The sequence below is a fragment of the Pteropus vampyrus genome, unplaced genomic scaffold (genome assembly GCF_000151845.1).
Source record: "Pteropus vampyrus isolate Shadow unplaced genomic scaffold, Pvam_2.0 Scaffold14, whole genome shotgun sequence".
Classification (NCBI taxonomy): Eukaryota; Metazoa; Chordata; class Mammalia; order Chiroptera; family Pteropodidae; genus Pteropus; species Pteropus vampyrus.
In genome coordinates, this window is record NW_011888795.1 from 13111839 (window position 1) to 13128580 (window position 16742).

A 16742-nucleotide genomic window follows, 5' to 3' on the forward strand; every position below is an offset into this window, starting at 1 on the left:
TTAATCATGACATATACACAATTTACACTTATTAATACATATATGTGTAATAACAGTTTTTCTGTAAACTAGGAGTCAAAAAAAGAGATACAAATTGACACCCAGCCTCTCCTCCAAAGAGGTTTTTAAAAGAACACAGTAAAGACTAATTCTTCCTCCAAAGAGGCTATGCCCATTATCTGGACAGGATCACAAGGCATATTCTGCTTATTAAGTGAACTGAGCCTCATTTGAGCTCCTGACAGTTTAATTTAGCTTAACAAATACATCTGCAACTTGATCATACAACCTCTCTGTCTTGATGGCCAATAAAAGTAATGCTTCCCCTGAATATGGAAACTTAACATGATTAAGGAAAAAGAAAGAGTTTAAATTCTTTGATTCAGCTTAACTCTGCCTTCAAAGTTTACTTCAGTTATCCATTGCAATTTCTATCATTCCTCTTTGTTGTGACAGACTGACTGCCTATCGATTATATTGACAATACACAGAGGTAACGATCGAGTTCTCTTTGAATTGATCCACAGGATAGTGGAGGACTCCAAAATGTCCCCATTTTGTGGGGCCACCATAGCATTCAGACAGCTCAGGACAGCCACCAGTGGCAGCCTCCAGGAACAATGACCAGGCAGTTGGAGGGTGCCACTAGGGAAGATAAAATACGTATATGTGTGAAACATATATTCACACATATATGTACAATCTTCTGAGTCCCCAAAAGGGCTTTGAGTTCCCAAGTTGGGAAACAGGTATAGGCTATCGTCATGAGAAAAACCTGGAGTTGCTGAACAAAGCTATTGAGTTAGACAATTCTGCTACTCTCCATGTCCCTCAGAGACCACTGCCTTATACTTAGTGACTCAGAGCATCCTGTACACGAGGGAATCCCAAGATCTTCCTTCCCCTCTCCCCCATCAGAGTTATTACAGGCCTAGCAGGATGAGAGGAAACAGAGTCCTCATTCGAGATGCCATCCTGTGACGAGGGAGCCAGAAATGGCCCTCAAAGTAGACTCCCATGAGCATCTGTTTATAAATCCTCCTCTCTCGCTTGATTACAAGAAATCTAAAAGAGGGTGATTAGAATACCCACTGCCTTCCATTACCCAGGTTCCTACATACAGTGCAATCATTCCCCAACTGCCTTCTATTTCCAGACAAACTTAACAGTATAAATAAGCAAATGCCTAGATATGTGTGTTGGAATCAGAAATCCAGTCTCACTTTCTTTAATGTTTCTTACGAGATGCTTAAGAATAACTTCCTGGCAGAATTAAATGAGATCAAGTGTGTGAAAAGCCTCTAAGAAAAGTAAAGCAGATACTTATTCTTAGTGAAGACCACTTTGTCAGATACACTTCAGGGCGACATCAAGCGCTGAAGAGGGCAGATCCAGCAGGTACTCCTGGCGCACGAGCAAGGGTGTACCAGAGGAGCTAGAAGGCCTTTGGACAGCATCTGACTCAGCAATTCACACACAAATTCTCAGGACTCCTTTACACTTTTAACAACTGTTGGGAACCTCAATGGACTTTTGTTATGTGGGTTTTATCTATTAATTTTTACTATATTAGAAATAAAACTGAGAAAATTTTAAAAGATTCATTTAGAAATAAACTATTTACATGTTAACATAAATTATGTATTTTAGTGGTTACCAGAGGATAGGGAGTGGGAGAGGAGCGGGGAGGTAGACGGGGTAAAGGGGGTCAAATATAGCTGAAGGAAACTGGACGTTGAGTGGTAAACACACAATAGAATATACAGATGCCAAATGATAATGTACACCTGAAAATTATATAATTGTATTAACCAATGTTACCCCAATAAATGTAATTTTTTTAAAAATTTAAAAATTTTAAATTTTTAAAAATAATAATAATTATTTTCCAAAAAAATGTTTAGTGTAAAGAGTGGCATTCCTTTACATTTTTACACATTTATTTAATATCTTGCTTAATAGAAGACAGACACTCATATCCGTTTCTGCATTCAGTCTGTTGAGATATCATACATCAGGTAGTCACTGGAACAATCCACTGTACACTGTGAATGAGAGTTAAAAGATAAAATAACATCTCAGTATTGTTATAAAAATGATTTTGACCTACTGACCCCCATGGTTCCCCAGATAACATTTTGAGAACTATTGATCTAACCTAATGATAACAGTTTTCACATAAATTGATTCAACTGCACCTCACAACAAGGTTTTACAATGAATTCTATTCTCCCTACTGTATAATTGGAGAAACTGAGGCTTGGAGAAAATAGAAATTTGCTAAGGCTAAATAATGAGATTCAAGTCCAGGTGCTCTGATAACAAATTCAACTCAACCCCGGAAGCCTCCTGTGTTTGTATCGCTAATAGAAAAAGTTGGACCACTTTGTTTCTGAGTAGGGCCAGATGCTTCCTGTTCAACCCTAGTTATATAAATCACATCTGCAAATGGATTACATCTTCACATCATTCCTGGAGTAGGGGAAATCGAATGCATTAAAGAGTTAGCAATGGTTTTGCCATTACTCTTTCTCTCCCACATGACGTTCCTAAAATAAAAGTTGCTTTGCTTTTTCCTTTCTGATTTCACTACATTTAACGATGATCTTTCACAAAAGAATCATGACAGAATCAGAAAGTTGTTCATCTGATGATCCAAAACCTCAGAGAGAGGTGGTTTAGAATTTTAGACTAAAATAACTTAATCCATTTTTGTTTTTTTAAGTTTGCTAACTCTGAAATTTGTTGCATTTTTAAATGTCTGTTTTTCTACCCTGTTAGAGAAGCTGTCAGCAATTTTCTCACTGCCCTCAGTCTGCAAAGAAAGAGCCGGAATCAACAGCAAGTTCCTCATCCTGCCATCTCTGGGAACATCTGGGCTGCCCTCAGAATCGCACTTTCTCTGATGGACCAACCTGAACTCTTCCAGGCGGCTAATCTCGGTGACCTGGATGTCCTCCTAAGAGCTTTCAACTTGGATCCTTGAAGGAAATGAAAAAAATAAAAATAAAAAATAATAATCCCTTCTCTGTATAATTGTACTGAGAAATGCAAAACTATTTTATGAATTCCAAAAAGGTTAAACCAGATGTTCAAAAGGCCGTTGGTGATACAACCGAAGAGAATTCCTACAGACAATGCCCAGTAGCTGTTCAGATCCCAAAGCACAAAATGTTATCTACAGAGTCAAGGTCGGGCTCAAAAGAAGAATTGAGAGGCTGAAGACAAACTAAGATAAAGTAACCGTATATGAATACACTTTTCACAAGCTGCAAGCACATCGCAAAACATATTCTTTGGGTTTTTTGTCCCCACTTGCAGCTAATGACACATCTAAGAACTTGCTCATGGAACACCTGGAGAAAGCACTGCCTCAAATCAGGGAATTCTGACTATTTCTGAACTGTCCCCTGAAATATCCCTTTTACAAGATTGACGTAGTTTGAGCCAAGGTGCATGCACAAATATTAACTTAACTAAAGAGAGGCATTGCTTAAACCTGTTCCAATTTTAACTTTAACTGTAGCTTTTTGATTCCAGAGAAGGAGCTTTGCTGGCAAAAGCAGTTTTTGCACTAGAAATTTTTGCTTTTCCCAATCAAAACTTTTCTGGGATTGTATATATGCACTTTAATATCTTATTTATGCCTTGCTGGAGTTTTGTTGCTCCAATTTTTAACTTGGGGGTAGAAGATTTGAGAATTCAGCCTTGCTAGATCAATGGACCAAATAAAAATTCCTGAAAATAGTTTTCATAGTGTAGGGTTTTGAAGGAATGTTTTTAAAGCAGATGTGACATAGGGTATAAGTATGTCAAATATATCTTATTACGTGTTTTCTGGGACCGTATGAACTTAAGCGAAAGATAAGGTATTGTCTCTTCATGCATTCTCTGTAGGGCAAAAGTTTGATGATATCATGATTTCTATTGAGTTAACATTAACTTGCTTAAATGTCATGTTTTACTTGCTTTCTAGTTGCCCTGCACACCAATATTCTTTTTAAACTGTTAATATTTTAAATAGTATTTCTTAAGAGTGATACACTTTTTCCTAAAAAGTATTTTTTAGTTCCATAATAATCTGCGCTGCTCACCCTTTTGCATTCTAAGTGAAAAATATCAGTATTTTCTAGCTGAATCTTACTGAATGTCGGTGGTTTCATATGAAAGATGCATGCCCCTTTGGCTCTCATTTTGAACATTTATCAAGTGTCAGTAATATCTGTTGGCAATGGCATTTTATTTCATTGGTTACATTCCACTCAGTTCTTCGGAGTGTTTAGTGCCTGCTGGGGGCTTAGTGATTATTTGGAAAGACATCATTTTTTAAAGGATTAGAAAAATTGTTTGTAAAATGCTAACCAAAATATAATTTCACCTATGTCCAATTCTAGTAATCTATCCTAGCAAGTTGTCTCATTCTTCTTCATCTTGTCTCCTTCTCTCTTCCAGAATCTTCACCAAAGCAATCTAATTCCAACTTTTCTTCATGTTCTTTGGCTAGTGATAGCTGGTTACATTCATCATTATAGTTACCAAGCAAAAGAGCATTTGGGTCAGGACAGTTCAATTGACTGGGGAGTTAGCCTCTACTGTGGGGAAGAAAGGGGAGTGTACACACATACTGAACTCAAGGTGCAGGTAGCAAGTGTCTCCTCTGTTACATTTGAAGACCCTGGAATAGGAAGGGGCCTCGAGTTAACATAAAAACACAAGTCCTTGAGAATTACATATTATAAGCAGCGACAAACCATTGGGCAAAGCAGTCGCAGTCATCACTGGGCAGCAGCCACAAGGCAGTCTTGGCCTACTTCCCTGCAGTCTCAGAAGTAAAGGAAAGCTCAACCATATTTTCCACAATGGTATTCTTTAGAATTTTAGAATCCTAGAAATTCAGTCTGGGAACAACTCTTGCAACCCATGGTAGCTGCCTGTTTGACTATGCCTGATAAAATAGCATCCATTTTCAGCATGCTCCTTCCTCCTCCCTATCCCTATGCCTTCACTGTATGGCCAGCTGACTTGTGTCCATCATAGTTTATTAGAAACTCTAAAGAAGGATTCAGCATTTACAAGTATTCTGTTTATGATGCCATTCTATGCTTTCAACAGTAACTGAATTTGCAATAATAATAGGCTGTTTTCTACACTTCGCTGTCACTAAATGCATGAGAGCAGTAACAATTTAAAGCACTACAGTAGGGTAAATGTGCAATTTAACTTTGATTTAACTTGATTGTTGCTTTGATTGTTGCTAAATGGTGGCAAATTTGAGGGTCTCAAGTTTATTTTGCTATCTGAATATAAAGTAACTTCAAACTCCACGGAGTTGTTTTAGGGGAGAGTAAACAATTGTTCATTTCCATAATTATTTGGTAATTTGCAGGACGTTTGGTAGGACTTTCTCTAATATATCTAGTGTCCATCAGAACCAAGATTTTCATAGGCGGTACCCTGTCAGGAATTGCAGAATTATTGCCTAAGACATTTTTCAATAATATTTTTAATAAAATTAAGTTAAAACAGTCACTAAAAAGCAAGTTCAAATTTATAGAAATCAGAGTACCACCAAAAGTTAAGTAGCAAGATTTTAGAAGAGTCTTTATTCTATACATTTTTTTTTTTAAGTGTATACGCATTCTTTTAAGACAGAACAGTTTTAGGCATCTTATCTTCATGGTGTGAAATTGTCATTTAAATTACTCTTTCCATTTGAAAGAGTAGGATGGACGTCCTTGGTTCCCTTCTGAGGTACTCTGGGAAGGCTTCGAGTTTCTTTTTTTCTTGTATTACTTAGTAACAGCCTAAGATCTCTTTTAGGACAACACAATTGTACGAGAGTGGCCACTCAACTGCACGAATGTGACATTCAAGGACTGATTTCAGCAGTAGATTGGATGAAAATGCCGGGAAGGCTAGTGGTTACTGCGGAGTTTCTATATATGTTATAACTATGTCTAGTGGGCTACTTCTACACACTGCTGGACCCTAACGGTGAGAAGAACGTGGAGGAATAGGGTAGAAGAGAGGCAGGAGTAAAGTGTCCACTTACTGGGCCAATCATATTGAGTCATCATCCCCTTTGCTTTCTCCCAAGATCACTCCCCATGACTCCTTGAAAGAAAGGCAAATCTTATCCACCAGGAAAATTTAATAGAAAACTGTGAGTTGTACTTTCTCAGCCAATCTGTGTTTTTCAACTAAAACAGCAAATTAGTGATATTTAACTGGGTTAGAATGTCCAGGACACACTCACTTTCACAGTTTTATGCCGCTTTCCATTCTTTTCCCTTCAAGAGAACTAACTATTGCATTGAATCTTGGGTCCATGTCTAGATACTTATACGAGATAAATATTTCTTGCATATTTTTGCTATATAAGCAAGACTTAAACACAATTGTAGCTAGTCACACTTACAATGGGAGCTCCCAAACTTTTTACCATAAATTTTGTGAGTTCCTTGGGAATATAGAAAGCAAGATGGTCATTCTGTGCCTGTTACTCGTTTGCCCCTGAATCAGTTCCACAAGACTGGGCTATGCTGTAACTTAATTGTTGTTGCTGTTGTTTTATACCTTGAAATGCTTCTAAAAGCATTCTAGAAACAGGGTATGCTGAAGGCTTAATTTGTGTGCCATCTTTTTAGGGCCTCCTATTACATGCACACATATAATTTCAACTTTGTAAAATAATTTCAAATTCATTCCCTCTCTGGATTTTACTGTAGTTTCCCTATCTTCTCACTATTTATAGAACTGGTTGAAATTAAATCATTTTGAACTAAGAAGTAGATATATACATATATTTTTTGAAGAGTATTTGGAGGTGAACTCTGGTATAAGTTTGTAAAAAGGCAATTTTTAAAACGTAAAACATATAACCTCAGGTACAAAAATAACGCATGCATTAGTACTTGCAAATCTGCCTACTCAAATATTAACCAAAGCATGCAAGATAACACTACTGAATGTAAATTTACCCAGTGCATGATTAAGTCTCATAGGTTAGCTTATTTTTCCTTGCTTCTAAACAAGGAATCGTTTTCATGAACATTGTGTTACAGTTTTTCTATTTGCTTTTAATATCCTATCCTTGAGATTGTTTTCTTGCTACCACACTGAACTTTACAAATATTCACACATCTGGTTTATGCAGTGTTGCAGCCAGTACCAAAGTAATTCTCTGAGGAATCCAGGTACTTAGACATCCAAAATAATTTTTTAAAACCAGTTGAGGCACAACAGATCCAAAACTGAAGTAAAATCCACATGTCTGAATTCTATTATATAAAATCATGTTGCTTGCCTCACACAGTTTTGATTCGAAATTCTGAATAGTGCATTTCAAATTTTTTCTAAAGTTTGGTAATAAATTAGAAATCCTGATATTCTAAACAAGGTAAGGAGGTCAGGGTAATGTCAGGCACATGAAAACTATTCTAAGGCAAAATGGACATGGAGCCTTAATATCCACAAATTTCACATAGTGACTGCATGGGAAGTCACACCATTATCCTCACCATGGCCCTATTTGTATGATGAGGTACTAGAGTCCACATTCCTTGGGAAAACGAACTTGGTCAATATGTCCAAAAACATTGAAATGCAAGGGCAATGAGGTGATTTCACAGTCACTAAGACCAACTCTGAAGGCCTCTCACTGCTTTTTTCTATAACCCCTGCTTTATGAACAAAAATGACAAGGAGACCAGATATGGAGGGAGCAAAGCTCCATAGGACAAGATCCTTGGGTGGAAGCATTAAACAGTTAAGAGGAGGGGGAAAAACAAAAAACAAAATTAAAGTGTGAGGGTTAAAAAACTCTCATGTGGTATTTTGCCTTGAATAAAGTTCCCACTACAGCCAACCTTTGCAGAAATACCAAAATAACACACTCTAGAAGCAAGTGCTCCAATCTCAGAAGTGTTTTCTCAGGACCTTCTCTACAAGAGAAAACTAACTTGCAATGTTGCAGTGTCGTAGCAAAACTCTGACAGGCTCAGTGGGACACTTTTAGAAACCTGCACTCAAAATAATTCTAAGATGAAAAAAAGAACCATGAGGCAGTTCTTTGCTAACAATAAAATATGTCTTTTTTTCCTTTGAATTTCTTGGAGAGGGAAATGGTGTGACACACAAATGAGTAAGGGATATATACACACTCAACTAGGTCATTTGGCATTTTCACTGAGATATATAAAATTTTTGCATAGAAGCCATAAAGGAATTATGCCATGTGAGAAATGTGTCCATGATTGAATATGTTACCAGTAGTTAAAGGAAATATAGCAAACCTAAATTTTTACCAACTTCCTTTCAATTTCCCCCCTTAACCTAACCCAAACCCTCCTAAATTTTCATTATCCAAATTTGTTTACATTGAACAAACAACCTGATTAATTTAGTAAACTTTTTACAAACTATAATAAGCATTTATTAACTATTTAGAAAAAACATTTCTATATATTTTGTATATCTATGGATATTGCTTATCTAGTCTAATCAAAAAATATTGTTTTGAGACAAATTCTTCTGTGATGCTTCCTTATCATGCTCAATAATGTTTAAAATCTTGGGATTTCATTTTTAAGCTAAAATAGATAAAAAAGAAAAATTTAACTTTAAATGTTTACATTGAGTTTCTAAATTAAAACCAATCCAAATTAAGTGACTCATAGTAAATTAATGGCAATGGGAGGTATAAAAGTTATTGGCATACTATGTGATAATATGTCTGTGTATTTAGTGAAATATTATGTATCATAGCACAACTCTGTTGGGTATTAAGGCTTCTTCTTACTATTTCCCTGTGTTGCTCTTTGAAATAAAATTACTACCATAAAAGTAACCTAACATATCGATGTGTTTAATTTACTCAGTTGGCTTATAATTTACAAAGTACCAAGATTAAGGTAGTATGTTTGTACTATTATGGGAAGCATGCCCTCCCTTTTTCACACTATTGTATTTATACTTGTGCAATTTTAAACTATGTTTTCAAATAAACTTTGTGGCTTTGAGGTTGTTTCAGAAATCTTTCAAAATGAGATTTGGGGATCAGAATTGCTTCAACTCAAATAGAATCCGATTTGTACTACTGGTTAAAAGGTCCTTTTATTGAATATCACTACATATGATTTTGCATGAGTTATCTGGAAATCAGGAATACATTTTTAAATATAAAACAAAACTTTAAAATCTTCTTCCTTTGTTAATTTTTTTAGACTAAAATATTATTTAACCTGAAATTGGATTTGTGATTTTTTTAGAATAAATTATTAAATATAATTCAGTTTTAGGGTCTGCTTTTCTTTCTTTTTGGTCAGTCAATAAATATTTGAGCACCTACTATATGCAGGTACTCTTCTAGTGTGGGACAGTGGTAGTAAATCAAATCAAACTTGCCCCAGAACTTAGATTTCTGTGAGGAAGCAAAAAATAAGAATGTCATGTGCTGTAAAGTGCTAGAACAAGGCAAATAAGATATTATGAGAGTGACTAGGGGTTGCTTTATTGTAGGTGGTTAGGAAAGGTTCCTCTTGGGTGATGTTTGGGTTGAGATTTGAATAAGGAGAAACCAGCCAAGTGAAGTTGGGGATGAGAGTTCCTTGCAGAGCCAACGGCTAGTGCAAGATGCCAAAGCAGGAACGAGTCTGGTGTGTGTTCAGAGAGAAAGAGGCCCAGGGTGGCGAGGGCTGTGAGCTGGGGAGACCTTAGGAGAGGCCCTGACAGGGCAGGAGATCGTAGGAGGCCTTCTTAGAGCAAGATAAAGAGCAGATTTGCCCCCAAGCAAAGGAGAGATGCCACTGAGACAGAAGTTTCTGTATTTCTGAAAAATTTATTAACTAAAGTCCTTGAGTATTCAGATTGGTGATGGAGGGAACAGCAGGCTCAGATCAAGAGAGCTACACAGGGAGACCGGAGCGCTCCCTTCTCCTTCTTCACTGTCTCCTTTTGATCTGAGGCAGCACCTAACCTTGTAATTCCATTTTCTCTATCAAATCAAGCTGGACATCTTCCTTTCCTGCTTCACTGTTACTCTATGTAGAGCAAAAGTCTATCCACCTAGGGGTGAATTGTGGCTCCTCTATCCCTTGCATAACTCAAACATTTATGTTTCCTATCTCCACTTTTAAATGTGAATTACATTAATTTCCTCAAACAGCTGCTTCACTCTATGTGGAAAAAAAAAAGCAGCCCAAGGTTTGAAAGGTTCTTTGCATTTCATTACAAGACTCCATAAGTCAATAAATATTTGAGGTAATACCATAAGGTAATACCTTACCTATCCAATACTTTAGGGCTCACAAAGGATTTACATGGTTTCCGCCACCCCACTCCCACCCCCTTACATCTCATAATAAATCATGCTGCCTGATAGTCATCTTAATGAATCAGAACTTTAGGAACTGATAGTTAATTTCAGTATTGTGCCCTGTAGAACTAAACTACTGATTCTCAGTAGGCCCCCTGCTTGAGTTTGCTCACCTGAGTTTAGAAGAGTAGAGACCAGTCAGTAGAGCCTTCTGAGCCTAAGTTCTTTGAAAGAGAAACAGAAGGGAAGCTAACACTTGCTGAATATCATGTGCCAGATTTCTAGACCAGAGGTTTCTATTCTGCCATTTTAACCCCGATGGGCACCTGGAACCTATTTCTTCACCCTACTACTAATGTATCCCATCCATAATTAATATTATTTTAAATAATGAATACAATAGCAAAACTGTGCCAGGTGGAAAAAAAATGTCTTATAGATTAAAAACTGACTAAAGATCACATCTAATACTAAGAATTGCAAAAACTGACCCTGGAAAAAAGTAGGCTTGAGATATGTTATCAAGATGATGGCTAACCCTGCTCATAATAAAATCTGCCACTGATTAAAAATTGACAAAAGAATAAAATCTTGACAAAACTTGGATTTGTATAATTTGGCCTGTGGTAAAACTGGACCCAGTGGAAATAATGGCTGAAAAAGGGAAATCTGCAATAGCAAAAGTTATAATAGGGAAATTTTACCGAAGACCAAAAACTAAAAGATTCGGATTGTTCTCATAACATTTACAGAATATCAATTAAACTAATTTCATTAAAATAGAACAGAAAATGTAAAAGCTTGGGAAGAGTTCGACTAGATTACAATTTCATACCTTCCCTCTCCTCAAATCCCTAATCTCCCCATGCTGATGATATTGCTTCCTTCTTCCCTGAGAAAATTAGAGCAGGCAAGAGAAAATTCTGACTCAGTGGCCCTCTATCTCATCACCACTACATCTGAGCTCCAGGTCTCTGCTTCCTCCTGTTCCCGTAGATGGGATTCTCAAGCCTTATGTCTAAAGTCAACTCTGACTTTGGCACCAAATCCCATCAAGTCTTCCCCCTCCTAGTTGATTGCAGCTCCATTATTTAGTTACTCAGAACAAAAACTTTAGAGTCAGCCTTAGCTACTCTTGTTCCCTCACACTCCACATCCTATCCATCAGAAAATCCTACTGGCCTTACCTTCAAGTGTATTCAGAACGACCATCCCGACTACCTCCACTGCTACCACCTCATCTATTGGAGCCATCATCCTCTCGCACCTTGCTAATCGCAGTAGCCCCTACTTGTATGCCTGCCCTCGTATCATCTAGTCTAAACAACGAATGATCTTCCTGAAACTTTGGTCAGATCGAGCCACTGCTCTGCTCAGGACTCTATAAAGGCTCTCCATTGCACTCTCGTGTCAAGTCCTTCCGATGGCCTCCCAGGCTCAGGCAATCTGGCCCCTCTCTGGCGTCCTCTCTCATTACCCTCCCCCTCATTACCTTCTATCAAACCCCTCATCTCCTTGCTGTTTCTGACAAATGAGATATGTTCCCACCCTGGAGCCTCTGTTCCAGCTAGTCCTCCTGACAAGTATATTCTTCCCCAACGATGTGTTTGGATGACTCTTTCACCTCCTTCAAGTCTTGGTTCAAATCTCACCTCCAAACTATGCCTTCCCTGAGTACTTTATTTAGGACCGTCATCTGCACCTCCACCCATGCTCTACATTTTCTTTTGTTCCATAGCACTTAATATCTTTTAATATATTATATAATTTACTTATTTCTTATATTTGGTATCTGCTGCTCCCTACTGGAAAGTAAACTCAAGAAAGGCAGAGATTCTTGTCTAAACTGTTTAGTGATACGTCTAAAAAAAGCAATGCCTAGCACATGGGAGATGTTTTATATTCATTGAATGATAAACCACAATATATAGATTAACAAAATTAATTGGCTCAATAGAATTATCTCTAGCAAAATATTTTTGAAAAAGTCATCAATTCTGGTGTAATTCTTTAAAAAAATAATTTAAAAAATTTTTTAATTAAAAAAAAATTTTTTTTTAAAGTTTTTAGACTGAAACAAAGGGTCAAAACCTCCATAGTCAAAATTCTGATGTATATATATGGGTTAATATGGTGATGTAAAATAGCAGAATAAAAATATCCTGGGTCCACCACTGTCAGATGCTATAAATAATACATCTCAAATATTATCAGGCCCACTGCACAGATGAGAAGACTGAGTCTCAGGATATGAAGTGCTTATCACACTCACATAGCTAGCCTGTGTTGGGAACAGGATTTGAACTTGTCTATGTGCCTATACTCTCACCATTATGTCACCCTGCCTCTCTATGTCACTGACTTTCCCTCGTAGATCTTTAAATAATTATTTGTAGAAGGATGAATATAACCCACCATTTTCCTATTAAATTTCCCCATTATGACTAAAGTTTGTCACTGACTACACTTACAAAGCAGGACTGTAATTTCAAACAGCGCATACGCACACACTGGTAAGGGCATGATGGGATATAGCAAATGAATGTGAGTGTAGCTGGCTTGTACACATTATTCTAAAAACTTTACCATTCTCTGAATCATAAATCTCAATCGTTTCCTTCTTCCCTTACCCCCTCCCCAAAACATACGGCACAACACTGAAGTTGGTAATTTTACTTGGATTTTAAAAATATATGTTCATTCTTTTAAAAATTGTAACCATTAAATGAACATATTTTAAGTAGCAATTAGCATACTCTATATGGTAGGCAAAATAATGCCCTCCAAAGATGTCCACATCCTAATTCCTGAAACCTGTGTTATATTACATGGCAAAAGGAATATTGCAGCTGTAATCCAGTTAAGGATCCTGAGATGGCAAGATTATTCTGGACTATATGTATGGGTTCAATGTAATCATAAGGGTCCTTATTAAAGGGAGGCAAGAGAGCCAGTCAGAGATGTGACAATGAAAGCAGACCCTGGAATGATGCCAGTGCTGCTGGGAAGCCATCAGCCAAGGAATATGAACAGCTTCTAGAGGCTGGAAAATGCAAGGAATGGATTCTCTCCTACAGCTTCCCTGTTGACACCTAGATTTCAGACCTATTTTCAGACTTCTGACCTAATAAATGTATGGTCTTAAGCCATTAAGTTTATGGTAATTTGTTTCAGCAGCCATAGGAAACTCACACAGTCTAGAAACATGGTATCATAGAAATGCTGAAATCTCTTGATGTAACTAGAGTCAATTCTGCTTATACCTGCATTAAGGAAGTCACCAGCAAACTGAGAGCCAGGGAACCACAGAAATGTTTCAATTGACTCCAATATTCAACTCGACATCCAGTAGAGAAAGTCTAAAAGACTTCAGACTTCTCCCTGCCTTGGAACCTCCCTCCTTCACAGAGGTTATGTTTGCCATCGCTGATATTCCACTGCTGATGGGAAACAGACAGACTTGGCGCCCACACAAAGAAACCCTAAAAAGAAATAAAATTAGTCACTATCTCAAGTTACCCATTCCGTTGATGAATGAGAACCTGCAAAGGACAGAATTAGTTTACTTGGCATTTTGGAAAAGAAAAAAGAAGAGCCATCAAGAGACCTCAGATTGTGAGAATAGCTTTTAATTTTAAAACAATTGAAGCAATAAATCATCCATCTCACTTTCCATCACAGGCAAATACTCTCCCAAAACATTAGAGATATTTTAAACAACAACTGTGACTAGTGCAAAATAAAATAAATACAAACTCTTTCAGGAGCCAACATCACAACCTGATGGGCAGGTGGGCGCAGGCGACAGGCTGAGCCTCTTCCAAGGCCGAGAGGAGAGGCGCATTTAGAGCAGCAAGATTTACAAAGTATTTCAACACGCCCTGCTCAACGGACTGAACAATACCTGGCGAGAGAAAACCACCAGAGAATGTTGCCTGAAGTGAAACGAATATGCCCAACACCTTCATGTGGGCTAACATCCTTGGCACCTGGAAGTTGCTTGAAAACTAAGTGCACAGTTAACAGTTTCTAGAAAAAGCTGAAGGAACACAGTTCAGGGCTTATCTGCTTTTATTTTTTAATTGGGGTCTTATACTGGTTTTTTATATAGAAAAATCCTCTGCTTTCTGGAAGGCATTCTGAGCCTCACAGTGCTCCCGATTCTAGAGAAAATATTTGTGTTGCTTCTATCTGGATGCTGGGAGAATTACTTTCCGTACCTAAGGCATTTTGCTGCCTACCCCACACCATTAGTCTAGAGCAGCACTGCCCAAGAGAAGTACAATGAGAGCCACATGTCTAATTTTAAATATTTTGGTAGGCACATTAAAAAAAGATAAAAAGGAGTAAGTGAAATTTTAATAATCTTATTTATTTAATATATCTAAAATATTGTCATTTCAGCATGTATTCGACATAAAATATTGATGAAATATTTTACATTCCTTTGTTTTGGGTACCAAGGCTTTAAAATCGGGTGTGTATTTTATACGCACAGAACAATCTCAATTTGGATACGCCAAATGTCACGAGGTCATTAGTCACTTGTGGCGACTGACTACTGCATTAAATAGCGCAGGTCTAAAGAATCTTAATACAAACTCTCAGGATGATTTACTGAGTCGAGAATCTCTGTGGCACTGTGTAGGTCATCTTATACACCAACTTAAGAGTAGAGAACCTAGTTCTGTACCTAAGGACTTATGAACTAAGGTAAAGGACAGAATCACATTTTATCTAACCCTCTCCCCTGGTTCTGCCCGTCACCTGCCATCATCCCGCAGGTTAGGTGATTTAGCAACTGTGATGTCTATACAAGATGAAAAGACATCTTTCTGTGATAGACAACTTTCTCAGCACTGATCTGGGGGATCTTAGCTAGAACTGAATTAGAATAAGAAATTATTCTATATATGTGACAGATTTAGCTGAAGGTAGTTCTCAGGCTTTTCAGAGTGGGAGATGTTTTCAATGGATTTTTCATTTTTGAGAGGGATGGTAACAAAGGATCATCTTGCACACTGGGAAGTGCAGAGTTTTGGGGGTGGAGGGAAGGGATTGATAATTACCAAAGAAAATAATTATTCCAAAAAAGTCGGAACAGAAGTCAGAGTGGGGACACTAAAAATGAGACAGGTTCTAAACTGGAGTATTTGAGCTGTAACAAACCAAAAGCATAACATCTAACCTCTATGTGATCCCTCACATCTCACATGACTGACCCCAGTAGTAACCATAGGAAAATAAAAATAGAACCAACTTTTAGGGCAGGAAGGGACTTCTGAACTCATCTGGTCTAACTCACTCATTTTAAAGAAAAAGGCCAAGAGAGGTAAATAGACTAGGCCCCATCACTTAGAGGCAGAGTCAGGCTACAAATCCAGGTGCTCTCACCATGAACTGCAGGTGAGGCTCCATCCAGTTCAGATCAAGGGAATAAATGATCCTGGGAGTCACAGGCTCAAGCTACTCGCACTAGACTTCCTACAGCCCAAAGTGAGCACAGGGAAACCACAGGCACATTCTCTTATGGGTAGGAGAAAACAGCCAAGTCAATTCAAAATATAGAAGCAATGTTGATGTAAAATTGCACTAAAACATGATTCTTTCAATAGTCCATTCTACATACATTTTACTCCCTTAAAAAAAAAAAATTTGAATTTCCGATTAGTTATACGAGCATTTAGATCAGTTGACAAAATAAAAATTTTGATACATTATAGTTTCCAAGGACACATTGAGATTTTACACAAATGGATATCAAAAGATATTTACAGCAAAAAGTGCTCGCTTTCACACATACGCCCACACACAGTAAGAATTTCACAATTATACCACCACACCTCACACAGAGGACTCCTAACAGGCTGATAATCAGTTGACAAAATCCATACATTATTCCAGTTTTCAGTCACAAATAATCTCGTTTACATACACATGTAAAATGAAGCAGTATGTTCCAAACTTTTATTCCAGGGAAACCTGCCTTGTATATATGAAGGAAAACATATAAATACATTTTAAGCAAGAAAGAAATTCATTATTTGTTCTAGTTTTTCCCCAACTCTCTATCTGAAATAAAGAATAGCACATATATAAAATTCTGCCTTGTAGAAATAGCCCTTTGTTTTGTGAGGCAGGAAAAAAAAAGGCAGCCATATTATACTTTTTACAATATGTTTAGGCATTTAAAGGGCTAAATTTATTTTTCTACTTAATTAAGTTAAATGTTATGTAGCCTATAATCTTCTATATTGATTTTACACCATTCATTTTGTAAAGTTTTATTATAAAATTATTTTGTTCAAAATACACATGCTATCTTTGTCCACATTTCAATCCAAATCCACAATCACTCCCCATCCCCACCCCCCAAAAGGCCTTTATTTTGTAATAGCATTGAAAACCAGTCACTTTTGATGTGTGT

At 37.2% G+C, this 16742-nt stretch overlaps 1 protein-coding gene across 12 annotated transcripts in view; it reads left to right on the forward strand.

Annotated features, from left to right (window-relative positions):
* The window catches only part of PEX5L (peroxisomal biogenesis factor 5 like), a 211272-nt gene extending 206733 nt beyond the window's left edge, over positions 1–4539 (forward strand). For 10 of the 12 annotated variants that reach the window (XM_011382982.2, XM_011383003.2, XM_011382968.1 and 7 more), the window contains one exon: positions 2782–3945. In XM_011382982.2, coding sequence (XP_011381284.1) covers positions 2782–2986 — 205 coding nt within the window. In that variant the 3' untranslated portion in view covers positions 2987–3945. Of the gene's footprint in view, positions 1–2781 lie in introns of all 12 variants that reach the window. The other 2 variants (XM_011382959.2, XM_011382990.2) reach the window with 2 other exon arrangements.
* Positions 4540–16742: the final 12203 nt, after the last annotated feature.